Below are 27,906 nucleotides of genomic sequence, written 5' to 3'. Positions count from 1 at the left end.
ATACATAAATATGTTTTCTGAACGTACATTACTAGATAAGCAAAAACAAACTCAAGGTATTATTTCATATGCAAAATTCTTTTGAGTAACAGTGAAATATTAGACAGAGGTTTTTAAAATTATATTACAGGTAGCAGCATACAGTTTTCTGTGATCACATCTGTTTTTTAGTATTGCTGCAGCAATACATCAGTCATTGATTACTATGTTAACAAAGTACCTGATACAGTATATCATCACAGTGTTAAATGATATTTTTTTCCTATTTTTTACTTATACCTTTATTTCATGTCCTGATTGGGGGTTCCATGCTACAGTCTTCATTCACTCTGTCCATGGCTCAAAACTGCTCTTAAACACAGACAGAATCTAGCTTGGACAGATGGTTAAATTAGAAGACACCGTAAGTTCTGTCACAAGAACCCTCATCAGCAAAAAGATACAATGGTCTTGCAGTCACCAGAAGAGGAACTTCAAAGCATTTAAATTACATTCAATGCATGTGGATTTCAAACAACCAAATTAAATCAGTAAAATTTTTATTAAGACAAAATATTTACTTTATTAATCATACGTGCATCAAAGCTTTGATGTACTAGCAAACTCTTTCAGGTTCCAGACAGTTTTACCCATGTAGGATGCAGACCCACACTGTGACAAACATTGTCTATAATATAATCAGTGAAATTCTTGTATCTTGGGTAAATTAAACAATTTAAAAAGACAAACAGGACCAGTGAATTGACAGGCTGTTCCCCATATCTGGCAGTGTTGAGTTTCATGACAGTGGTCACCTACCACACCTTACATCTACCAGTCAGTAAGTTCACCCAGCATTAGCCCATTTTCCCTGCACAAAAGTAGCAAGCCATTGAAGGAGACTGGCTATGGCAACTCAAACATTAAGACATTCTAATGATTCCATCCTGCCATTCCTACTAATGGTGCCACAGAAATCAATGAAAATTTGGCCTGTATAAGATTCTGGTCTGTAATAAGACCACAATCTCTGATTTACATGGAAAATTCAAGATTCTGCTTCTGTAGGAATAAAGGGATCAAAGATGAGAATTCCATGCTACCGTCAGCTCCTTATTTAACCAAATGATAAAGATATTAGTCCAAGTGTCACTAGATCAACATTTTTAAACGATTCATATGACACTTAAAAGTATAATTTCAATATAATCAAAAGAGTGGATTAGAAGACTTGCATTTAAAAGCACTATGAATTTCTCTACAAGTTTCATTTTCTTCACAGTGATGTAAAACAGCTAAGAACAGTGATGTTTAACTGACAGAAGAGGGAATGCTGTGCCTATTTTCCAGTTACTTATTATCAGAGGTATGTTTGCACAGCAAATAGACTTTTTCACTTTCCCTTTGTGGTCTGCTGGTACTGGGGAACAAAACAAAATACATATAAGAATCATCACTAAAATTAGGACCCACTGAGACAGACAAGGAGTTTAGTTACATCTACACATAATTAATTTACTTGCTAGATTTTAAGTCAATGACATGCATCTTCTGACCCTGCAAACAGTTCTGTAGATTGATTTCAATCTCAGGCTTTATTTGTAGTAGATGACCAATCAGCCTGACATTTATTCTGCTCCCGTCTAAATGTTCAGAGGCTTGAAATGACAAAGTGATAGAGGTTGATCAATACTTACTAATGAACAAGCCTATAACAGACATGAATGTGCCAAAAAATTTTCATGGAAATGATCTGGGCCTTTACCTGCACTGAACTCTGATATTAAGTGAGCTACCAAGAGTTTTGAAGCCATTTCTCAAAGTTGCAGCCTTCACTTCTGTATGACATAAAGAATACCAGATAGGACTGGGCCAACAATATCACATCTCAACTTTCTTTCTCAGGCAAAACCGTACAATCTTCCTACTTTTGCTGTAGGGAAAGCAAGTTTTTAAGAGCAGATGTTAAATTGTGTTGCACACAGAGCAAGATTTTTTGCAGTTTGACTCAGTGTAGCACCCATCCAAAAGCAAACAGCTCACTTGGAGACCCCCGTCTCACTGTGCAAAATGCATTAAGTGAAAAATCTCCAGTCACTCTTGTGTTAGGTGAGTAGTCAAAACTTTCCATGTCCTAGTAGCTCCTTACCAAAGGCTAGAAGAGAAATTACTTTGAAAGGCCTCTAAGCCCTGTCCTGTGCCCCCATGCCCAGCACTGCTGAAGCAGAGCTGGATTCTGTCAGGCAAACTGTAATGCACAGATCTGTTTTTCATGGAACAGACTATCCAAGTGATGTCCAACCACTTCTGTTACTCAGATATACAACTTGAAAAGAAAGATAATCATTGGGCTATAATCAGCTTCTGATCTGATTGACAGGGAGAAACCACAGGAGGAATTAAGCAACAAGCCAATCATGTAAAAATCCACTCTGCAAATCTGCAGCAGATCCTGAGCCAGGTTAGTAATCTCCATGTTCATTCAGGCACAGTCAGTTGTTGCATCCAGGCAGGGTGTGCAGCTGACATCCTAACGTGCAGACCAGCAGCTTGTCCAGCAGGCAACGGGCCATTGCATTTCATGTAGCAAGACTGGGCCACTGACAGCCTTGGACTGCCCAACAATAGGATTCCTTCCAGCTTGTCCAGATCGTTTAACTGGCAAACCTCCACAACCCTGTTCCCAACAACAAATTCTTGCTCCAGTCTGATAGGAAGTTATTTGACTCAATCAGTTGTTGTGGTTTCTATTCCCTCTCTGTCAGCATGAGGCCTTCTGAAGGATCTTCACTGAGTTGCAGTCTCAACTGGCCATTTCTTTGTCCTCAGAGGCTAAGGTAAAATCTGTTCTAGGTCCATTTACCTTGTCCAGTTGTCCTCATTGTCAGTTGAAATCTGAAGAAGCCTTTTGAGCTCTTTTAGAGCAATTTTTTCCTGTCAGGAAACCTTCGAGACAGTTTGTAATCTACATAAGCACTAAGACAGGACCATAAAATGAATCGTATTAATATAATTACAACCAGTAAAGTCATCAAAAGGACTGATTCCATATTTAAGCTAGAATAATGAGGTAATGCCAAAAAAATACTCTGGGAGATATAATTATATAATGCAGCATTCAATTCTGCACAGCCAGCCCAGCAATTCCTGTAACATTCCAATCAAAGTGATCTCACTAGCATGTGAGAGAAGAGCCCAGCTGACAGATTTGGGACATGTAACGTACCATTTAGTCAAGAGGCCCCATGTGCTATTCATGAAGAATTAACAACTCTTATATTGACAATGACAGTATTGTCAGAAGACCTTTGGAAGGGGGAAAAAAACTCCATAAACTCCGTCTCTGTGAAGTTGGACTTTTTTTTTTTGCCCCTTTTTTCCAATGCTGATGTAATCTCCAAACATCTCCAGCAGCAGCTGCTCAGCGAAACCAGGCACCTTCTCCCTAGTCCCTTTCAGCAGCACACGCAGCACTTTCCAGCTCCCTCCAGACAATCGGGGCCTTTCTTTCACCAATTAGCTATCACTTCAAGAGCCCTGTGCTGTCCAACGAGCTCTTAAGAATGGTCTTTGCAGGAAACAACACTGGAGGGGCTTTTTATCTCCTAGACAAATTAAAAGGGGAAGAAGGGAGGGAGGGGGGAAGAGAAAAAAAAAAAAAAGAGAGAGAGAGAGAGAGAAAGAAAAAGAAAAAAAAAAAAAAAGAAAAGAAAAAAAAAGCACAACAAATCAGAACACAGAAGCTGTCCACGATGCATTGCTCAATTAGCACATTGACAAATGCTGAAATGTCCTCAAGAGCCAATGCTAGAGCAAGGCACACATAAAACACTCACGCTTTTTGGGGGGAGATAGTTTGTTTAGTTGAATATGTTAAACAGGTTTTATAGAAAGAAGGGCTCTTGTTACAGCAAGTCTCTGAGTTACGCAAACTAAAAGGGAAAGAAACTCCTGGAAGATTATGTTCTATTTCCTTATTTGGCTCTCCAAATGTAAAGCAGCATTATTTGAAGTAGACATTATAGGAAAGAACTTGGTTTAGCTCACCTTAAATACAGAGGATTGATGAAATGAGTAATTGCTGGAGAACTGCTAAGATCTTTTTGAACTTGCTCAGCTAGCGAGCTCTTTTCCCCAGAAACCATACTTTCCAGCTAGAAGAAATAAAAGCCCGATTCAGAGACTTAAAGCTCTGCAAAATACACATTATTTTTTCCTTTAGAATAAGGGAATAAGTGTGGTGATACCTTGAGGTCCCCATAAGAACAAGCACAGGCTCTAGGAGGTGGTTCAGAAGGGTAACAAGGACTTACGTAGACATTTAAGCAGTATTTTGTCTGGGCCTGGGTTTCAGCAATTGGAACTGGACAAGCAGAGTTGTGAAGGTGAAAGCATGAAGGATTAGCAGTAAGAGAAATGGCTTGGATGAGGTCCAAGCAATAGCACAGTGACAGGACTGCTTCCCTGAACTTCAAAACTCTGCCTTAAACCAAATCCCATGCAAAATATTGAGTAACAGTATTCTCTCAGACATTACCATTGCCTTGACTGGGGTAACCTTGTGAGATACAACGCATTGTTCTCTACAAGAACAACACAAATATATTTGCACTACAAGAAACAACTTTTAGTCTGTTTCGTTTTATTGACTGTGTATATCAGAAGCAAAGCTCCAGGCTTTGTAAACAGTTAAATAGCAGAACAAAGCAAATACTTTAAGGAATTTCAGGAGTTTGTTCACATTAATGGGTGCTCTCAGCTACCACGGGGGTTTTCTAATGGAGCTGGAAAGTGTCAGAACTGATAAGTTTGCTTAAAAGGAAAAAGTCTGTCATATTACCCTATGTGCATTTATGAAGGAATGTGAAACAATACGAAGTTCTTCTGCATAGGGAAGCTCAACCCAGGGGTGAACGCACACCATCAGGATTAAGGAGGATTCTTTGTGGAGGAGCACTGAACAGTGAGCATCTTTTTATGCTTACAGACTTCAAAAAATGTAAAGTTTAAAGGGAGTACTCTCTCCTGCTACTTAACATTTTGCTGGAAAATGCAGCAAGGGGGAGAAAATAAATCTAGGTGAATTATAACATCATTGTCTTCTGACTCAATGAAACAGTGACTGCAGTCAGCAAGGATTCAACCATCTCCTGCGTCAATCTGCACCAGCATGCCAGTCCTGGATTGCACTGATGCCAACCAAGATCAATCAAATAACACCTCCTGAAATCAGAGGACCTGAATGATGAGGAGAAGCTAAGTAATGCTACATATACCATCTCCATGGCAAGAAAAACTAGAGCAAGAGAAGACCTGATTGAAATGGTCCTCCGAGCACTGGTTTGTGTTATGGAGAAAGTCATGAATAAAGTTTGAATCACAAAGGACTTGCATTGATGGCCTGGTATTCACTCTTTAGATTCCCTCAAACTGGATGCTTTTCCCTGCATAAAGGAAACATGCAGGTTGCTCATGACTATCACATATGGTGCCAGTACATATAAATGTTACATATCTAGGAAATGTTTTATTTCCAGGTTGGGATATTCTATGGCGTATACATACACATATATAACCAGTAATAGGGCCACCTACCTCGACAAGAGTAAAAAAAAAAAAAAAAGGAAGAAAGGGACCTAAGAGGTCTATCCTTTTGTCCTAAAGCAACATCAGCAATGTCACTCCAGACAATTGTTTCTCTAACTTGTTTGACTTTAAGAGATTCTCATCATCTGTATTGATGTGAGATCTTCTTCTCATCCGTACAGGATTTAATCAGGAAATTCAGCTTGGCAAACTGTCCACTTGCTCTGTCAGCTACAAACTGGCAGCTCCCTCGAGCGCCAAACAAACAGGTGCCTCCTCCTGGGCTCACAAGTGGTCCTGGCCCTGCCATCGCCAGCATTCCCTGAGAGGTGTCAAAGCCAGGGGATAAACCACACATCCTCCTGCCTGGCGCTGGGCACGCTCCCACGCCTGCAGCCTGCTCAATGGCAGCTCTGTGGCTCCGGGCTGCGGCTGTCAGCTTGGCACTCCTCGTGGGCACCACGCTCATTCACACAAAGGAAGCACCAGTTGCTGGAGGTGGAAGGAAGGTATTCTTCTGCTTAGATTTCACTTCTTAGGACAGATTGCTTCACAGAAAATTAACGTGCAGCATAAGCAAGATGATGCTGTGTGCCAAATGAAAAACCTATGCATGAGTAAGAAGATACGGTTTAATGTGCATAGCTCTTCTCCTCTCCTTGGTGAAGTATTTTGAGACTCGCTGAGAAAAAGTACTACGCAGAGCCTACATATTAATCATCCTGATCCGGATTTATCTGAATACTTATTTTCAAATAGCAGGTGATCCTAATGCACTCTGTTATCCTGAATGATTTGCCTTTTCAAAGAACGCATGTTCTATCACCAAAAAGCATCCTCTCTGTCTGCTCAGACTTGATTTCACTAAAACCTTTTTTCAATTTATCACCCCCCTACCCCCCCCCCCCCTAGAAAATAAGGGCAAGAGAGAACTGTACTCCTAGTGAGTGTCCTTTTCTTACTAATGTAAGATTTCATCACACAATTAACATTATTACCACCTCCTGCTATAAGTATTTATTAAAATCCTCTAATTTGAAACTATTTCCAAGACAAATTCTGCATTTTGTTACTAAATTAACCTTATGTAATTAATCACCATGAAGCTCAGTGAGAACGCATAATGTCTTTTAAAATATAAAGCAACAGATTTCATCTCTGCTTATCCAGCTCCAATTATAAATTAAGCAGTCTGTTTCATAAAATATAATTTAATTCTTAAAAACTTAATATATCCTGTGGACATATACACAATAAATCAGACAGTACAACAATAATTGCATTATACACCCTGTTGTCATTTTGAAATGCTTCCCAAAATGTATGTAACATTTTAAACAGAGGATATGTTACTCACTGTGTTTTCCACACATCAAAGGTCGCTATATCTATAGAGGAAAATGGATTTGGGAGTGTCAGCACGGTTGACAAGAAGTTCCCAGTTCACTGTTAAAAGAAGGAGACAAGGAACAGGGGAAAAAAAAAAAAAAAAAGAGAAATAGAAAAAAAGAGAAAAAGAAAGGAATTTAGGACCAGCACTTACCTTATGGTCATGTGCCTGCTGCAGTTATCAGAGTGAAAAAGGCACCTTGCTCCAGTTTACATACATGAAATCTCCTGAACAAGCATTCTGCATCACAGCGAAAACAAACCACCACTTACAAAGAGCCCATTCAAGGTATTCATAGCATTAAAGGACAAAATCTGACATTGAATGTCAATTCCTGCTTGAAACACCTTGTGATAATGAGCACATATCAAGATCATTCAGCATTGCACTGAGTCAACACCTGTCCCACTGGTTTTCTACTGGAAAGTCCCCAGCAAACATGCTGTTCCCACCACAGTCAGTTCACTATGCCCATATCCATGATCAAGAAATACAAGGACAGAAATAAGATAATCCATTTACTACATTTTTCCTCCCTTACGAGTAACTTCAGCGTCCATAAAACTGAGTGCAAAACTCAAATTCAGCATCCTCCCTCAAGGCCTCAGAGTCACAAGTAAGATTCAAAATAATACTAAAAATATGCCTTAAAAAATGATCACCTAAAGAGATCTGTATTTTAAAGAAGTCTTAATGAGATCTTCCCAGCTGGGGATCTGTCAAAGCATTATCTCTTTCACAGGTGGCTGTACACTGCAATGCTCAGTAGCAGGTATTTCATTTCTCTTCAGTTCATAGCATTTTCTGTCCAGAAGCATAAACAGGACGTGATTTAGAGGAAATAAAATAGTCTGTGTATATGCCATATCATTTAACCATACCACCAAATTAAAATATTAATGATATCTAAAACAACTACCTCCTGATGAACAAGTATAAAAATACAGCAATGTTAGTCATTCACAGGATGAAAGCATCACAAATATTTAGAATGTGTATTATAAATATTAAAATAGCTTATTATCCATCAACTTCATCTGTTTTCTTCATTTGCAAGAGACCCCACACAACTTGCTATGTCTTCACACTTGGTTAATTTTATTGCTCAGAAAGATCCTCCAGACTTTTTCCTGGTGAAATTAAGGAATTTTCACTGAGTGTAATTGCACAGAATGGATCAAGACCTAAACCATCCCTTCTCATTTCTCCTTCTGCGGATATTTGTCATTTAATTCATGGTATTGCAGCAGTCCCTCAGAGAATTTGTTCCTGCTCCAGAGCAGAATTGGACTAGATGACCTTTTGAGGTCCCTTCCAATCCATGACATTCTGTGACCCTGTGCAATCTAACTATTTTTATTTTAAATATTTTTTACTGAACTATTTCAACTGAACTGCCAGCTTTTCAAAAGCAGAAAGTTTGATAAAACATGCTTCAGCTTTGATGAAAAAAATTGTCATGAGCTGTCTTTCAGATCCATGAAGATCATAAGTAAGCAGAAAGACAGATCAAGCTTTTGTAAGTAGACAGCTGAATCAGTCATACATAAAACCACTATTTTGAGTCTCTTGATTAGTGCCATGGAAACCTCTCCTTGTTTTATTCACAAGTCTCTCGTGGCTTAAAAACTTTCTCCTCTCTGAGCACAAAACCAGACCAGGACCTTAAGAAATGTCACAGATAGGAAAACCCAGTTCCCTCTCACCTTTAACTGCGTGTCTTCAGCACGTTGTACGCTCACAGAGGGGGCTGCTAAATCCAGCATTTCCACATGTTTCACTCTGAGGATGTTCTTCCTGTACTCCACAGAAAAGAAATCAGATAAAAACCTGGCTCTGATTTACAATTCAATTGGGGATTCCCAGTCATCATTCATTTTGACAGCATAAGACAACATTGATAGAAGCAAAAAATGACGCAACTGTGATTTCCATTCAAAGTCCAGTGTATCACAAACTTAGCTATTAAATATATAAGTTTCTAAAACCTACCACGTGTAGAACGTGCTTTGACAAACTACATATTGTGGGAGGGACATGAAGACATTACCACAATATTATGAAATGCAATCATTGAAAAATCTCTATCCATTACAAGTGATGGTAGGCAAATATTTTGCATTTTGGAACTGGACTGATACAGCTCCAGATCTTACTTTTCTGCTTAGAAAAATCCAAGTACATTCTTTGAAAGGAGCAGTTAAAATATTTCTTACACAGCTTTACTTGGAAATTAACAGAGCCTTGGAAACTTTAAAGACATGACAAAAAACATGGCTTCATTCAACTAGGTCCATGCTGAACACATGCTGAACTTCAAGAGAAACTGTCCATGACATGCTTTAGCTCCATGAGCAATAGAAAATTATCAGACCTACCATCATCGCACTAAATCAAAAAATGGCGTGGGACTGCATGGCTCGAGCTTTATGCTGTGGCTTTCCCTCCTTAAACATCTGCTTTCTTACATTGCATTTTGATAGCTACAAAATACTGAACTCACAATAAATACTCACTGATCTGACTTATCTTGGAAGTTTCTATATTCCCGTCTGAACTTTACATCAGATGCTTTGTGGCCAGACACAAGTTGGGCATTCAGCAAACTGTATTGTGTTTTGTACAATTTTTTCAGTCTACTAACAGGTTATCCTGCTTACTTTTAAAGTCTCTTTGCGCATATAAAGAAGGGGAGCTAGGGCAAAGAAGGAAAGAAAAGAGTCCATTTGAAAAAATTACACTGCTAGATTACAAGAGTTGAAAGCTGGTATGTAACTTTGCTCCGGGTGATCAAACTGCTAATCAGGAATGCTGTCGGGAACAGAATGGAATTCCAAATAAATTAGCCATGTCCGAGAAGCCAATACAACACAGGATTAAGGCTCACAAAGAAAACAAATTTATTCAGCCTACTTTATCGGAATTCTTAATAACGTGTACTAGTTTTTCTCATCGCAGTCCGAGTCCTTCCAGTGGAACAGTGTGAAGAAGGAAAAATGAGTCACACTTCATAAATCATCTTCTGGTTCTACAGACACCTAAAAATGTTCTATAGAAAAAGACGCACAATACTACTATATATTAATGCATACACACATCGGAGTTGAGGTAGAAATGGGCTTTTTTGTTTCCCCAAATTTATTTCCAAAGCACTTGATCAAAGAAAAGGCACTGCACAGTTCTGTGAAAAGATTAGAAGCTGAAGAAAAAGGTTAGAACAGCATTGATCTTCACACCGAGATTATCTTTTTGCAGCATATAAATCACTGAATTAAATAACCAACTATTAAAATAAACCCCCCTCATAATGACTGTGTCAAGACTCACATTTGTTACTAAGAAAGAAAATTTCTAATTTTCGCATATACTGAGACTGAGGCACCGTCTGCAACTCCAATGCATATTCTATTTTTGCCTCTGACAGCATCCCAGGAAAACTTTTCAGAGCAGTTTACGTCAAAATCACAGGAACATTAACCCACATGCTGAAATTTTTGCATTTTCTTGAATCAGGATTTTAATCTTTCTAAGGCTGTTTTGCCACATCTACGAAACAGACATGACTGTACAGTCAACTAAAGTTGGAACTAGTCCTTCTGAAGTATTTTTATGTTGAGAAAGAAAACACTTAAAAGGACACAAAACACTTCAAGTACTTCACAAAAAGTACTTCAGGATGAACTCAGGCAAGTATAGAAAAGATGTCCTGTGAGGGGAGCATTATAAATATCATTATAATGATATTTATTCACTGAAAAATAAGAGACTGGATATAACGGTTCATATATGTGTATATATATATATATATATAGCATTTGAGAAACTCTGCCACATTACCTTGAGAATCCAAGTGTGAGCATGCATGCATTTTTTACAATAGAAGCTACCAACCAAATTGTAAGCTGTGAGCAGGTGTTAAGGATTCACATGTCCTGTAGTTCCCAGGAATAGCATTGCCCTGCTTTCCAGATAACCAGTTGGCACCAGCAACTCAGTATACATCGTTAACGTGCAAGGCACTTTCTAAAGACTTTTTCTCCCAGATAATGGAGTCTCCCTAAAAGATGCTATTTGTGTCCCTTTCCCAGAACAAACTGTCATCTACTCACAGAATCATCAAGTTTGGAAAAGACCACTAAGACCATCTAGTCTGACTACTACCCTATCCAATATCTTATTCAAGAGCAAGAGCAAATATTTCTACCAACCATGACTTAAGATTTTCTGTCAGGTGCATTTCTCCTCCCTGCAAGAAGATATACACATTTTTTCATGGTTGTGCAAATATCTCTACATCATCATGTCTGGAAGTGCTTCACCAAAGAGTGAGGGTCAACCTATGCACGTTACTGGTACATCATTGAGACCAGAAGGGATCTGTTTACAGCCCAGCCTCTCTGTCAGGGGCATGAAAATGTCCATTTGCTCTGAGTGAAATATTTTAGGGGAAATACAAACTATTTTCTCAGAAAAATAAACCAAAACAGCATTAAATACAACCAAAGCTTTTCATAAAACCCAAGGAAAAGCATAGATTGTAATTTTCAGAAGAGTCTCTTCAAATAGGAAACAGACTTTTATTATTAACCACTGAAAGAAATGTTTTGATTCAGAGGACAGCAGAAAAGACGTTTTCCCAACTTAAATAATTTCCTGGTTTTGGTACAAATTCACAAATGGCTGCAAATGGTTTGAGGCCACAATTGCAGCAAATGAACCAGCAGTCTAAAAAATGTTTCCCTGTTATACCTTGGTCTGGCAAACAGTGCCATACATACTCCGTATTAATGAGCCATTCATGTGCTCTAGCTAAGCACACGTGCGGGTGCTTGCAGAATTGGGGTGGATTTCTACACTTCCAGAATACAGACACTGGATTTCTGAGTGAAGAAAGGAGGATGATAGCTGGCAACGAGCAGCGCTGCTCCGCTTGTCCTCTCATGGCTGGTCGTAGGCCAACGAGACACCCTCCAAGTTAGCACATAAACTATTTGGCTTTATGAAATAATGTCATAAATTATGCTTTGATCGGCAAGTGCACTCCTAGCCTACAAACACTATGCTCGAATTACATGTGATATTTTTCTTTTAAAACACACAGAATAAAGCAAGTAGGTGAAAGGTAACTGTATCACTTTACAGACACAAGCTACCCTCTGATTACAACTAATTAAGATATTCAGCAGCCTTAAAACAATACCTTTTTTTAATCAATGAACCCAGACGGCATTCACAGCTTTTTGCGATGACAAATGCCCTTTGAAAGAGTTAATAGGCAAAGGTTTGTACTGGCAATGAATAGGGCTACCTTTAATTGATCCAAGAGCCTTAGAGAGCCGTCTTATAGTGATGTATTTGGGTTGCAAATAGGCCAAAATAAGCATAAAGAAAATCTGTAAGACCATGAGACCTTTCATTTTTCATTGCGGGGAGGGAAGGGGGGGGGGTTGAAGCACTGGAGAAAATGAGAGAACTATGATGGGGTTATCTTTGTGCTTCAGCACTTAAAATAGATAAAACGAGAGAAATTTTGAGGAAAAGGACAGGAAGTGATCAGGCCATAATTCTGAGAATAAATGTCAGGATACATGAAAACATACAAAACAAGGATTCTTCAGGAAAAAAAAAAAAAGAAAATTATAAAAAGAGGAGATGACCTAATGCTATAAAGAAACATTGATTGAAGAAATACCCTGAGGGAGGAAGATATTCCATCAGCTTTCACAAACACTGCATGGCCCTGCTTTCCCTCCAAACATCTTAAGCGAGGGGAAAAAATGCCTGGGGAAGAGGCAGTCACATGGATCCATTTATAACCTTCCCCCTCCTTCTTTGTTCATCTTTTACATGTTTTTAAGATGTACAGGAAATTTGCACACAAGTGGCAGCTCGCAAAATTAAACAAGATGGGTTAATAGCAAACATTCTCCTCTGACTTGCCAAACGAGAAACAAAAATTCATTTTTATAGGCAAGATAAAGTCCACTTAATTTTTTTTTTTTTTTCTTTACAGGCCTGACGATACATTAACATTACCTAATAATTATGAAGAGACTCATCTGTCCATATTTAAACCAGTCTTTCATTATAAGCCCAATTTTGGCAGAAGCCCTTCCTCATTTAGCAAAAGCTAAACCAATTTCCCTCAACTTCCACAGGTGCAAACTTTATGCCAAGGTAGAATATTTCTGGAAAGTCTGAGGCAAATCAGACAAGGAAATTCCTAGACTAAAAGGCTTTTTCTAAATGGAATTACAGAGTAAGCATATTATCAGCAAATTAGGAAAAAAATTCCAACAAGAATGTTGCTGAGGTCTGAAATTTTCTTAAGTCAAACACTGGAAGAGCTGGAAATGTATTGACATTGCTCCTTAAACACTGAATAACCAAGCAATGAAACATGTTGCTCCTGCATATATATTCAAACGTGGATTCTCATTAGAATAGATAAGTCATTTTTCAATTTGGACCAGGGAATTAGAAAAACTGTTCTTAGACTCTGCTCATCCTACAGCCACAAACAAGTGCTCTTCCAGCTACAGCCAAACAGAAAAACATATCAGGTCCAAGCAGAACCTCACTTTAGAGCAAAACCATCACTAGACACACAGGAGAACAGCCATTCATGGACACTGCCAACAAGCTAAGGAAAGGATGTTCCTGAGGAGCACTTCATAATCAACTGCTTGTTGTACAGAGGACACAAGACTAATTTTCTTCCTCCAGGCATGGTGAAGAGCCACTGTTTTGTAAAAGAGAAGGCATCACATCACTAAATAGCTATGTCCAATAGCTAACCATTTGATAAAAATAAAAGATAAGGAAGAAGGGAACTAAACTTTCTATTACACTTTTAGAGGTGGGAGGCATATTTCCCCTAAAGTTTGTAGTCATCAAAACTGTGAGCAAAGAAAATCCATCAAGACTCGCAGGATAGACAAGACTTACAAGTCCAGAAGAAGCATGAGTGATTACCTGAATGCAGTGTTTTACTTCATCACTTGTGTCAAGAGCCAAACTGCAAATGCTGTTACCATACCAGCCTTATAGCAATCTCTGGGACCTTGGAAACAGCTATGGTCACCACAGGATGGCAGGTAACAGCCTGGAATATGGAAGATGGAACGGAGAAGAGTGCCATGAGCAAAATAAATCAGAGAAAGGGAAAGAGTTATCTAAGATGCTTGCCTAGGGCTTGTCAAGATGCTGTGTTCTCTACCTGCTGTCCCACCAAACTGACTCTGATCACAAGAGCACTTTCAACTGTGAAGCTTCCCCTAACAAACAGCACAATGTGCCATACTATTCAACGTCATACTTCAACTGCTTTCCTTATAGATAGAAAAAAAGGCTAACATTCAGAAGCTGTTTATGAACATGCAATTTCACTAAAGGACACGCTGAGAAAGCTAGAGGTTTCTGAGACAAATACCAGGAAGACTGGAGATATTCTTCACAATTAAGTCTAGAATGTGTTTATAGGTCTAGTTACAATAGCAGCAGAACATCCCATCTGGAGATGTACATAGGAGTTATTTAAGTAGGGCACACCAACTGGACATGACCATCATGGCCAGAAAGTGAATATGGCTGCAGATGGCAACAAACACACAGGAGGGCAGACACACGCCAAGGCTGTCAGACCCAAATTTTGAGCTCGGTGACTAAGCTGTGCCACAAGTTACTTGCATTTTACTAGACATACCTGCTTAATATTGTTTAATTGCAGTGCTCCTCTGCACGTCCAATTGTCTGTAATTGTTAGCTAATTTATTCCAAATTAAATTTATTGTATTTTACTATAAGATTTATATTTTAAATTAAATTTATTATTTTTAAAAATAATCCTATGTTGTTGAGTTTTTACTTGATCAAGCAAGTCCACCTTGCACTACACTGATGAGGAACTGAAGAGTAGAAAGCCCGAGTAGAAACAAACCTGGATTTTCCAAGCAACGCCTAAAATTAACAACAAATTTTTCAAGCCAATTCAAGAGTTTCTCTTAAAGAAGTATTTCTATATTTGGCTAATCTTCATCCCTGCATGCACCCACACACCTGGAAGGGCCAAAACAGAAGGACTTAAAAGCAGGGGAAGCTGAAGCAGGAAGATAAATGGATTTTCCAGTGGTGGAAACAGACTTAGGTTAAAAGACAAGACTAGAAAACAGTAGTTCTGTTCCTCAGAGCAGTGTATATGCAAATACTTCCCAGGCTCCTGACAAATACAAATAACCCTCACTGTCCTGAACAATACGTTTTTAAAAGTAATCTTGAGCACGTTCTACTTGAAAGCTAGATGAATTTCTTTGCAAAACTCGTTGTTTAACTGAGCTTTAACTACACTCTCTGTCATCTCAGATCCCAGGCTCAAGCACAGCAGAGAGGAAAACAGAACCCACAGCATTTTGCCCGATAAAGTGGAAGGAGCTGCCATGCTGTAGCAGAAGCAGCAATGGACACAGGTATAGCTGTGCTTTCGGCTCCACAAGTATATATCCTCAGCAACCCCACACTGACACAGACCCCATCCTAAAAGCTGTACGGATCCCCCTGCACTCAGCTGGGATACCAATAAAGTAAACTTTAATCCCTTTTCTAAAAACCTACTTCACAATTCAACATCATCAATGTAAATCTTTTAAAAGACCGAGGTGGCATCAGCTGAAGGACAGGATGAAGGGAAGCGTGTTTCCATCCATGGGGGAACCATTAAGAGAAAGGTTAATAGCCCTGGGCATGCGATCAAATTAAAGCCTGTGCCAGTTTCCCCAGGACTTCCCTTACCACCACCAGCTCCCCCAGGCTGGGCACTCACCCTGCTCTCCCTACCAAAGGCAGGTCTTTAACAGAAGCACAACAGGCTGCTGGAAAGATAATCGTGTAATTAACTTATAAGGACACAATACGAAATAGGCAGAGGGAGGGAGCCTTTGGGTATCTTTGCATTTGGAGAGAGATAAACTCGCAGCACGTATAGCTTAGAAGATGGGAAAGGAGCAGGAATTCAACCTTCCCCACATGTGGATCACAGCACCAAGCCTAAACAAGGCTATAGTTAGCATTCAGAGCACACGGCGCAGCAGAGTATGGGAAAGGGATGGAGCAGCCCAAAGAGCTGGCGCCACAAACTGACGAGCAGAGCGCAAGTGATAAAGATTTACTGCGAGAGAGGAGGAAACAGTCCGCTGGCCCGATTAGAGCTGTGAATACCAAGTTGTTCAGGGAGGATTTTGCAGCTGACTGATCACAGGCTGTCGGAGCAGGCCTCGGACAACAGCTGCAAGGCTTGCTGGGCTGCAGAAACAAAGGGCGCCTAGCACGGTGCAAAGAAAGAGTTGACAGGTTGTTGTTAGCAGTGGCAAATGTGTGAGGTATGTCACTGTGTGCGAGATGGGGTGGGGTGGGTTGGTGGGGAAGGAGGAGAGCGTAGAGCAGAGGCAGCACTCAGAACAGGGGGGGCACAGCAGAGGGAGCGAGGACGCGGGCTTGGCCAAAGCGCTCTCCTGAAAGCAGGCCGGTGTTTGAGGGGAGGACAATCACAAGGTCTGTTTACTGCTGCCAAGATGAATTAGCCCATCGTCTCATTTATAGGACGAAGCTGGCGGCACAGACTATAAGGTGCACAGCATTAAAGGGACTAATTAGACAATTCCGGCAAGTCTGAATTAAGACCCTTTCTTTCTTTGAATGCTGGAAAGCATTTCTCAGGACTCTGCTCAGATGACAGAGGTTTTGTTGAGCTTTTCCATTCTCTTCTCTCTCACAAGAGTTCACTGTAAATTCTGCTCAGAGCTCCACAAACAGTTGTTAGGAAGCTGCTGGCATTTACATCACATTTAAAAAGGTCCAAAGCAAAATCTCGGATCCTGCAGGAATCCAGCTCCCGGCCCAAGGACAAACCCTGCAGCTGGTCCCCCTCCTGTTGCAGAGGCGGAACTAGAAGCCGCCTGCGAACATACCTGAGCTGTGGGCCTGCAGCTGAGCTCTCACTCACACATAAAACAACACAGATTTTTCCAAAGCTGGCTTTGGAAAACACCCACCTCCCCCCTCCAACGCGGCGTCTGCAGCCAAATGCTTTTCCCAAGCAACTGCGCTCACTAGAGCCATGGTTCACTAAGCTCGTGAGTGCTGGCTAAGAATGTATCAATGAAACTGCAGATGATCAAAGGCAGAAGCTGCAGAAGAGAACTCACTTTCAGCTCTGTGTTTGGCAAGTTTAGGATTCAGTTCTTGAGATCTGGCAACGTTTTGCTCCGATTGTGACAAAAACAAAATGCTACAAACACCTCTGAAGCAACGGCGCATGCTGTTTGCACACAACCACTATATTACAGTGGTCACTATTAAAATGTTTTACAAGACGTTAACGTTACCATGGCATTCACTGGATACTAAGAGAAGGGAATACCACAAAAGTCACAGAAATGCTAAGCACCGTGAGCTGCAAATTTCAGACGTTTCACAGTATTGAGCAATGTTCTATAAAACACAGATTTCTGCCTTACTATCTAGGTATGTATCACCAACCAACAAATAAGAGACAACAAGAAATTGCAGTGCCCTTTACAGCATCCAATCAATTATACAAACAAACCCTATTTTGATTTTTCTCTTCTAAATGGTCTCCGGCTCCCAGTTACCCCTGTCCCAATAGGCAGCACTTGATACGCTGTAAAGGGAATTCAGAACAAGAGGCATTTCAAGGCTTCCAACACACAGCTCCATTCTCCCCAAATATCAAAAAAAAAAAGTGTGCAGAAGACTCCATCTAGGGGCAGAAATGTGACACAACATTTCTTGAGCCTCCACTTTGACATGTGTTAACCTCATTCTACCAGGGCTGAGCACATGAGAAATAATCAGACGTTTCACAGTGCTTCCAAATAATTCTTCCTCAGTATGAGCCCATCGATTTCTACTTTCTATTATTTTAAATGCAAGGCTTCCAGCTTGCGTTTCCGCTGAGCAGTGATGAAGAACACAGGCACTGCTTTTATACGTCTACGCGCAATGGGATTATACTTTAAACTACAAATATTATCTTAGGAACAATTTATAACCCATTGTATGCACACGCTTAAATTTTGTAGCTGAATAAGGGTGGCCAGAGAGCTCAACTGCAAAGAATAATTAAATGCCTGAAGGACTATTTAGGTAACAATACTTTTGGATGTAACTGGGCTTCTGCTGCAGTCAAAGCGAGGCCTGAAGTTGATTTCAGGGGGAGCAGAAACAGCTCTGTAGTACAGGCACATCTTTAATGAGAAATTCTCTAGCTGGATAATTCAATATAATTAGTTTTTGACATTAGTACATAGGATTTGCCCAACAAAGGCATTTGAGAATAATGTATACAATGGAGAAGCAACAGATTTGCAGGCCCAGAAGAAAACAAAAATCACTGTGAAGTCCATTAGCAGCTTTTTTCCCCTTTCTCAGCAAAAATAAATAAATAATAAAAGAAATTTACAACAAGTACATCGAGCCCTTCCCTCTAATGATATGTTTTCTTTACACGAATTGCTTTCAGCTGACGAGCCTGTGCTAATTTTCCTTAGTAAGCAATGGGTTACAGCTTGTCCATAGCATCACAGCTTCCCCCTGTGCTGTGCCTTGCTCTTTGTCTCCCTGCAGAGCGGCTGCCTGTGAGGCTGGGGGAACACTTCTGAAAGTAATCACATCGCTTCCTACGCTCGCTCTCCTAAACACCTACGTCTGGTCACCTTTATTCTTCCTGTGCAGGCCCTCAGCTGCGAGCTGCAGACCACGTAAATGCAAAGGTTCGAATTTTCTAGACGCTGCTTTAATTTTTCAAATAGCAATCCAATTACCGAGCAAATTGGCACATGTGCTTAGTTACATAGCGACTTGGCACTGCCCCCGCTCTCGCTGGCAGTGATGAATGTGTTCCCCCTCAGCCCTCCTCGTCTATCTGCTGCAGCCTGCGAGCCAACACCAGTGACCACATAAGGAGAGTGCCTGGCAGCTGCAGGCTTGAGGAGCCAAGAGGCGGATTGTGCCGTACAGCAGCAGGATCTGGGGCTGTGACTGGCTTCCTAGCTGGGCTTTTGTGAGACCTTTTCCATGGCCTCGAGGTTGGCTCTAATGAAGCCTGTAGAAATGCCCGCAGGGAGCTGGTAGAAAAGTGAATTAAGTCAAAGGTTTAATTTGGTTTCTAAAGTAAAGTGAACGTATATTGCCCGTCTTTTCCCACCCTGCAATTATACTCCTGCCACATTTATGAGAAAATACAGTATTCAGTCAACAATAGGAGTGCATTCCTGGGTATGTCTGCACTGCACATTGGGGCAAAGATCTCCAAGCCAGCGTCAATTAATGTAGCAGCAGAACCAGCAGCAATATAGCGGTGTTTGCTCCATGTGACACCCGAGCTAATTAACGACGTATGGCAGTAACAGAGCTTCACTGTTTCTGGCGCTGAAGCTGGTATCCCTGTGTGGTAACCCACTGCAGATGTGCCAGCTCGCTCAGAGGTAACCCCAATCAGGTATTGCCTCGTGCTGCAGAGGTACATTCAGTAACACTGCAGAAACCAGCAGAAACAAGCTTACCCCTTTACAACACGTGAAAGCAGTGAGGCTACAGATGTGGTTGCAGAAAACCTGGATTCTTCCTCTTCCATCCATTTCACATCCTTTTATTACTCACAACATAATGGTTACAGAACAGCTTTAAGTAACGTGTTAAGCATCTTGAGCAGCATCTGTAACATGTGGTGCTTGCTAAATTTCTCTTTTCCTCCTCCAGGGGCAGAAAACTAGACAAAGATATTTTAAAATGCTTTTCAAACTTGCATTTGGGTCTTAGCCCTCAGATGAACTCCTCTGGACTGTTCAGAAAGCCATTTTCATTTTTTTCAATGCAGCACATAAGGACACTCTCACAACAGGGTGTTTTTCTCGCATTTAGGTTTTTTGTGAAGTCAAAAAAATTAACTTATCTAAATTAAATGACTACAAATAACAAAGCTGTCTGCAGCGCAAACAGGCCTTGGTGAAGGTAAAAAAACCAACAACACCAAAACAACAAAAAAAACACAAAAATAACCAACCTACCATTACTCATTCAGCAACTTTCTGGTGCAGATGGTAGATCGTGAAATGTCTGAGCAGACTCTGAACTGTGCACACTAGAACAGTTTGCTGGAATTGCTTGCTTGAACTTTACTTACGAATGCAGTTGTTTGTAAAAGATGAAGGTTTTCTTTTGCTTTTTCTAAATTTTTTTTAATTAAATCTAAAATACAGAGGTAGCTAGTGAGATCTATGAACTGCAACTATTGCAATATATTCAATTTTCCACTGTTCAACATTTAGGAGACTGAGCATTTGGCCTGACTCCGCTGATATTCTTCTCATCTGTAGTCTACAAGTAGACAGGAAGCATAAGATCCTTCACTGCCTTTCTAGATTAGCAAAGCTGTTTGTTTTCAGTCCAGGAACTGCCGTAAGCATTTTGGAAACAAAAGTCCTCATTTGATAACCCAATTCTCAAGACTGACTTTTCACAAGGCAGCAAACGCGATGGTGAATTTTAACACACACACACCTCAGTCTGACCAACAGTAATGACACACAAAGCTGCAGTGCAATGTGGACTGCATGACACCTGAGCGTGCCGCTTCCCTACTGGCTCTTCCACATGGGTCAACTGAGGAATCCTGTTCAACAAAGCACCGACTTCTGTGCAGACTGTACAGGAATTGCATTTAAAACGCTCTGATTTACAGCAACGGGAATCTTTGGGACAATCTCACTATAACTGCTCAATCTACTAATCCAGAAATGACATCAGTCCATCAGAGTTTAATGGACAGTCCTAATGACTGCAGAGGCTCACAGTCTCCTTCAGAAAACCAAGACATTTCATTAGAGAACCATACACTACAAGCTTCGGGGGCCCATACCTCTGCATTTCAGTAACATCCACATAGATATGCAGCCCTATTCCTCAATACTGTCTCAAGGAGTAGGAAACTGATGTGGAAACTAGATTTACACTCCAGGCTGCAGGCCTGTAGGGCACAAAGAAGAGTTAGTTTCCAGAAGGGCACATAAGCAAGTGCTTAGCACTAGGCATGTGAATGCCCCCAATGCATAAAAGCTCACATGCCAAAGTTAGTAACATTGCTGTAGCCAAGCCATGCTGAGAGTTAAGCATGCACTTAAGAGCTTTGCTGGACGGCAGCCATTTACAGATGTACAATCAGTGCAGAGACATGTAGGCAGAGACTTCCTTTAATGGGTCCGCTGAATTCTCTTCTTGAAGATACATATTTGGTTATTTTGTTTAACATATTTATAAACCCAAACACTCATCTCCTGATTAAATCTCAGACACTAAGATACATTGCTTTGCCTAGAGTCCTCTGTTTACCACACTCCTTAAAACCAAGGGCCAGATAAACAGCTCCAAATCAAATGAAAAAAGCAGCTGGCCCCTGACAACACAGAGGTCTGCTAATTCCTGTCCTCCTCTTGCTTTCTCCTTCATTTGTTAGCTTTGGAGATGCTGATGGATACTTGTCTGCATGTAACGATAATTACTAACAGCAGCTTGAAGAACAAGAGAAAGTGGAAGAAAAGCCATGGGAAAGGCATCAAGGGCACTCAGTTGCTCTTTCTGGGGTGGGCATCAGGCATATGCTCACTACTCTGGCCATTGTGCAATCAAAGCAGTCCTATGCTACTGCCAAAAAAAGTGCAACAGGTGCCAAAAGATTACAGGATTGGTTAAATCCACTCCTAAGGCACCAGCTCAGGGACTGGTCTAAATCCCAGAAGCCAATGAACATCTTTCCCCAGATGTCAGTTGTTTTCAAACAGTTTCTCTTACTCATTTCCAGTGTGATGCTGGGGGGGGGGGGGGGAGGGGAAGGGGGAACGATGACTGCAAAACAGACTCCAGTGCCAGGAGGCAATCCTCTGATTTCACCACAGCATTTCTGGAGAGATGCCAGAACCACGCACAGCTTCCCAAACACACTTGCAAGGTAATTAATATATTATATTCACTACAGTAAGTTATCTTCACTCAGCAGGAACTAGAAGACAGCTTCAGGTTCCACTCTCCCCAGCATGTTACAAGGACGACACCACACTGGGAACAACCACATGGCCCTAGAGGTGCCAAGCTGGCACAGATATCTCACTCAGCATTCAGCATCTAACCCCTTGGCAAGCCCCATGGCAGTTGTGCTTGGCTGCTCTCGGATCTGTCATGTGGTCAGGCTGCTGATAGCAGGAGGGTGCTGCGTCCTCTGGGCACCATTTCACTTTAACACCTGTCTGATTCAGAGGAATGCGAGCACATGGAGAGCAAGATCCCCACACAAATCCTCCTAGAGACCCAGAGCACATGCTCCATTTGTTTCTGGAAAGGGTCGTTTCCTCAGACCCACAAGTGTTTCTTCTTCCTCTCTTCCCCTTTATATATCTGTATACAACCCTTAGAGGGTCCGACATCCTGCCGTGCATTCCACATGTGTTGGACGTTTGCTTTGTGAACCAGGAATACAACACATAGCCTTTTTGTATATAATGAAATCTCACATTTTACCAGGTTCACATAAAGCCATTGCTCTGTGAATAAGACTTTATTTATTTGCGACGTTTTAACGACCTACAAATGTTTTCTATAGATGAAAGGAAATGATTATTTCCAGGTCACCTTGCAGTAATACTTTTTGATGGGTGCCATAATTCCAATTAAATTGAGCACTAAGCAGGGGGGGATACCCAACATTTTAAAGCAGTTCCTGCAAAGTAACTCCAAAATCACAACAGGTTAGGTCTACACAGTCCTCCAAGGCACAGTTGGTGCACAGCACAGCATGCTGACATCTCCCAGCACCTTGCTCCATTTAGCCTGCCCAGCAGCACCACAGCCAGCCTCACATTTGTGCTAACAGCAGCCTGCTCTGATTCATCCAGTACATTCTGACACTTTGCACACGATTATCTTTGGATCAGACACTCTCTAAAGACTGTGAAATAAATGCAGTTCTTAGGTTGCTAAGTTCACAGTCACCAAATAACTGCTATCGCTCACTCAGGAAGGAACACTGTCACATTGCTCTTGCAATTGTTGTTTAGCATCAAGCAATGGCCCACGTACAGCAGCCAAGGCCTTGCTGTTCCAGGCAGAGTACTGACAGAGCACAGCACCTGCCCACTGCACGTAGTTCTGCACACAGTAGAATTCCTACGTGTGGCCATCCTAGCCCTGAGCCTTTCAAATGCACATACCTACAGTGTTCTAAGATCCTCAAATAAAAAGTAAAAGAAGCTCAAACATGACTTCACGATTGGAAGGTCACTGGGGCTGCCTATGTACGCAATAGTTTTAAAGATACTTACAGATGGGATAAAGAGCATGCAAAAGAACTCTTATTATGCCTTACTCTAGCATCTGCTAAGTAGCTTGTTTTGTTTCAAGGAATCTTGGATTTTTCTTCTCAAACAGTTCTTCTTTGCTGTTTATTAGAATGAGAGCTGAAACATGCTCTCTTCGGAGGACATAGGTAGTGCATGGGATGGACACCGGGACCATGACAAATTTAAGACCCAGTATCTGGAAGACTTCCCTGCCCACAAACCAAACTTTTCCAGAATAGAAATAGCTTTCCAGCAAAGCAGTTTTGGTAACAAATTCAGTGTTTAACACTTGAGGTAATGACCATTTTAAGTTAGGATGTTTTCTTCAGTTATATATAAAAACGCTGTCTTAGATTATCTGTAATTTCATTAATTTCTAGCTCTGTTTCTCTGTGACCAGGATTGTCAATTTCATTGTGATTAAAGCACCTGCCTTTCAGAGCAAGGGAGATGAAAAGTGAGTACCAAATAAACATAAAACTCTCTAGCAACATTCCAGGAATAGTTTTTCTGTAAGTACATGGCATGTTCAGAACACATGATTTTGTACTACAAAGATTTTGTTGGCTTCACTGCTCAGTGCAGTCATTTCAGATTCATGCCAACTAAACCTACCGGACTGTATCGTCATTTATTTTCTGTCTCCATATAGAAATGTACCCTTTCCAAATGCAAGTTTACAATTCCTGCATAATTCTCAAGGTGAATACATGTTATGTTACCTTTCTTTGCAACTGATAACCTCAGAATGGGACACTGTACAAGCACCAGGCTTGTTCAGCTGGACTGAGCCCTCAAATGAACACATCACAGAGTGTGGCTTACATACAGGTTACACGAAAGACCAAAGAATGACCAAAAAATGAAGACAATGTAATGCCAATAAATAAATCAGAAAAGCCATCCAGTTCCAGTTACTTAAGTGTAAACCTTCCACACGAATAGAGCTTGCCAGATGTTTCCTTATCATCACACACTTCCCCTTATTAACATGGCTAAACAAATAAAGCCTACCAGATCAAATCCTGACCATTTCCCCTTTTTAAACTTAATGAATTCTCTCAGTTTATGCCCACCTATCAGTATTTTTTCTTTTTTAATTTAAAACAAGTGACTGTGCCTTGACACAAGGGTGAAATACTGTTCTAAAGGGCTGCTGACTCTGGACAATTTATATGCTAATTTCAGAAATGATTCCTCCTACATTAAATAAGGAGCTAAGGAATGTTCCAAAGGTCTAGACAGACCATACCATTAACAGATCGGGTAAGTAAACGCTAATACTGCCCACAGCGCATTACACCGTGTGAACTTTCCTCACTGCACACACTTTACTAATTTTAGTTCCACGTGGTTCCTCAGCTGACTGGCCAAAATATAAACTACACAGGCTCCCTAAAGCCTCCCTCTGCCCATCTTGACCTTGGACTTGCCTTTAATATTAAACTCGAGGAAGAAATTGAATGGTCACACTTTTTTTTTTTATTCAGGGTACATTTATAAATGGTTTATAAAGGGTTAATAAATGATTAATAGATTATGAAAGTGTTGAGAAAGTATGGGCAGCTACAAACAATAAGGAAAGCTGTCAAACAAACACCTAGTAGTATACGATCAGCTATTTAGGGCAGTAAAATGCAGGCCCATATGTTCTAGTTCAAACCCACCAGTGTAAATCATAAGTATGGCAAATAATCAAAATATCTTCAGACTCATTTGAGCACTGACAAACCTTCCAGCATTTATTAGCAGGGTTCTGAGGTTATTATTGCTGTAAAGGACAAGTCAAGTTTGGCTCCAAATTTAGACTTTGCACAAACAAGCTGTTATAATGCCTTAGAATAACAGGAAGATTTCCAGCTTTTATTTTACTCCCAATAAAAGTGATCTTTAAACAGATTCTTATATGGCATATGTAATCCTAACAGGGCAGAACTGAAAAGCAAACTCAAAATGAAACAAGAATCGCTAAATCAAATTAAAAGGACCATAAAATTCTAAGATCAGTCGAATTGGGATTTTCTAATTCCTTCTGGTTTTTATATCCTCGCTGACTAGCTAGACTGCTTAAACAAGGCATTAACGCAAGATGTGAGACTGAGTGTAAGTGCTTGACTGTAACAGGAAAATCTCACTAGTGGTTAAATCTGAGTCTCAAAAATGAATTCCCATCAGCACCCAGAACCACTTGCAGCATCTCGTGCTTAATCATGATGTAACCAGTTCTCACTGCCATCTCTAACTAGTAAAGGACTAAACATTATGAGGTACCTTCATTTCACAGAAATACAAACTGCTTCCCCCCCCCCCAACAGAAGAGGCTCATATAGATTTTAATTTCCCCCCCCCCCACAACCACTTAACTCCAAGGATTATAGTAAATGCATGCAACTCCTAATCTCACAATACCTTTCTTAGCTCTAAATGCAGCTCTAAAGACATGAAGAGTTTAATATTAAGTCAAAAGAGCACTAGGCATGTGTCCCTCTCACTGATTTCAATAGCTGAGCTTTCACTGAATGCCAAGTAATCAGCCTAGGTCCAGCAGAAGGCCACAAAGATGACAAAGGGCCCGAAGAATCACCCATGTGAGGAAAGGCTGAGTAACCTGGGTCTGTTCAGGCTGAGGAAATGAAGACTGTGGGAGGGATCTAATTAAAGTTTATAAATATCTGATGGGAGGTGGGAGGCAAATGGATGAGTCCAGACTTTTCTCAGTGGTACACAGCATTAAGACAAAGTAATGGCCTAAAACTTGAACACAGAAAGTTCTGTACTAACATACAGAAGAATTTATTTATGGTAAGGGTGATGGAGCACTGGAACAGGTTGCCCAGAGAGATTGTGGGGATTTCTTCTACAGAGATATTCAAGAACCACATGGATGCCTACCTCTATGATCAGCTGTAGGGGACCTGCTTTGGCAGAGGGTTTGGACTTAAGATCTCTTAAGATTCTTTCCAGCCCCTTCAATTCTGTGATTCTGAGCAAGCTCATTTCCCTATCACACATGCAACACCTGAACAGCACACTGCTTCTTCATTATAACATAGGCACTATCTCTCAGCAAACTACAATCTGTTCTGAAGAACAGCCTTCCATAAGCCAGTTAAAGCAGATCTCTGGGACCTAAAGCACCTCACACATCACATGCAGCCAAAAACATACTTTGCTATACATCATACAACTCAAGTGACTCCTGATAATGATCAATGATAGTAAATTGGTGGCTGGGCTACTGGAAAAATTCCAGACTTCACCTGGCAGCTACAGGAGTGAGGGTGATACACAAATGTGATTTTTGACAGGGAAAGATACATTCTCTCACCAATGTGAGAAAAATGCTTAATTTCCTTAAAATATGATTGCAGTGGAATAGTAGAGGTAGCATGATTAATGAAAATTTGCTTTCCTCATTAAATTAAAACACTCCAGAGTCATCTCCAAACTTCAGAGAAAAATCCAGCATTTCATTCCATCACAGAGCACCTTAGAAGGGATAGTTACTGGAGAAGAAGCCCTTGTGTGCTTTAGTGTTTGAAAGTCAAGCGCATTTCCAACTTATCTGCTCCCACCCCCCTGACCCCCCCCCCCCCCCCACAAAAAAAGACAACCTAATATAACAATCAGAATGTTGCTAAATATCATATATATACGCTCACCAAGCAACTACTAAAGTGCACATGAACAGAAATCTGCTATTAACATGCATGCTCATAAATACAATTATTCAAACACACCATACACTTCTCAATGGAAAGTTAACTGACACCCAGAGATAGCTCAGTGCCTTTCCCTTCTAGCTTCTCCTAGAAGATACTACATCTCAAAAAATAGAATATCAACCTTATTTTTATTATACTATTGTTTCTCCGTAGTCCTCTTTCCCCACACCACCTTTTTAAATTACAGATTCTGTGGGAGAATGCAGCTTGGCTCTTAAGCACCTTCCCAGTCACTACCATAAAAAGTAGAGAATATCTAGGGCAAAAGCAGTTGCTTATTAAGTTCTTTCCAGAGTGGTATTAGCCAATATTTTTTCCATCTTTACAAAAGAAACTCCTAGAAAGCACATAACAAACATGCATAACACGATGGAATCTAAGCCGCTAATTGCTTTGAGAAAACAATCATTCCAAACATAATGCAAAATGCAATTGCACTTCACTCTAGCCACCTCAGAAATAGTATGGCACAGTGGTGAGTTTGTTTTTGTTCAAGTCTTGCTCACTTATCTTCTCAGGGAACTTAGCAGTGATTTATTCCTGCTCACAGTCACTCCTTCTCTACACTGAGCCGCCTGGATACAATTAGAAAAACATTCCATTGGCAAAAATGGTCTAAAAGATGACATTTGGTTACAGAAGAACCCAAAAGACTCAAGAAGACACTTTGAAAAACATCAAAATGGTCTCCAAGTACGTTCATCTAAGTATTGTTAACTGAGAATTTTATAGCAGTGTTTTACTTAATTTTCTTAACAGCAAAGCACTTGGAAAATATGAAAGGTTCGGTTCTATGTACGTTGCCAATCTGCTTATAGGGTCA

General features: G+C 40.6%; 1 protein-coding gene across 2 annotated transcripts; it reads right to left on the bottom strand.

The window, feature by feature from the left end:
- Nucleotides 1-525: 525 nt before the first annotated feature.
- SMIM38 (small integral membrane protein 38) lies at nt 526-26,944 on the bottom strand. 2 transcript variants are annotated; one of them, XM_085548313.1, is made up of 5 exons: nt 8,662-26,944; nt 7,109-7,195; nt 6,923-6,953; nt 4,027-4,133; nt 526-3,584 (listed from the first exon to the last, which is right to left on the bottom strand). In XM_085548313.1, the coding sequence occupies exon 5, from the start codon at nt 3,027-3,029 to the stop codon at nt 2,898-2,900; it is 132 nt and encodes a 43-aa protein (XP_085404439.1). In that variant the 5' UTR covers nt 3,030-3,584; nt 4,027-4,133; nt 6,923-6,953; nt 7,109-7,195; nt 8,662-26,944; the 3' UTR covers nt 526-2,897. The 2 variants fall into 2 exon arrangements, 1 of the variants encoding a protein (XP_085404439.1); XR_014946345.1 differs by lacking the exon at nt 7,109-7,195 and having other exon boundaries at nt 6,923-7,011.
- Between the last annotated feature and the right edge of the window lie 962 nt (nt 26,945-27,906).

Source organism: Coturnix japonica, chromosome 5, assembly GCF_054131305.1.
Source record: "Coturnix japonica strain WE chromosome 5, WE-NBRP24, whole genome shotgun sequence".
Taxonomy (NCBI): Eukaryota; Metazoa; Chordata; class Aves; order Galliformes; family Phasianidae; genus Coturnix; species Coturnix japonica.
Note: the sequence above shows the minus strand (reverse complement) of the source record. Positions and strands in the feature narration are given on the sequence as shown.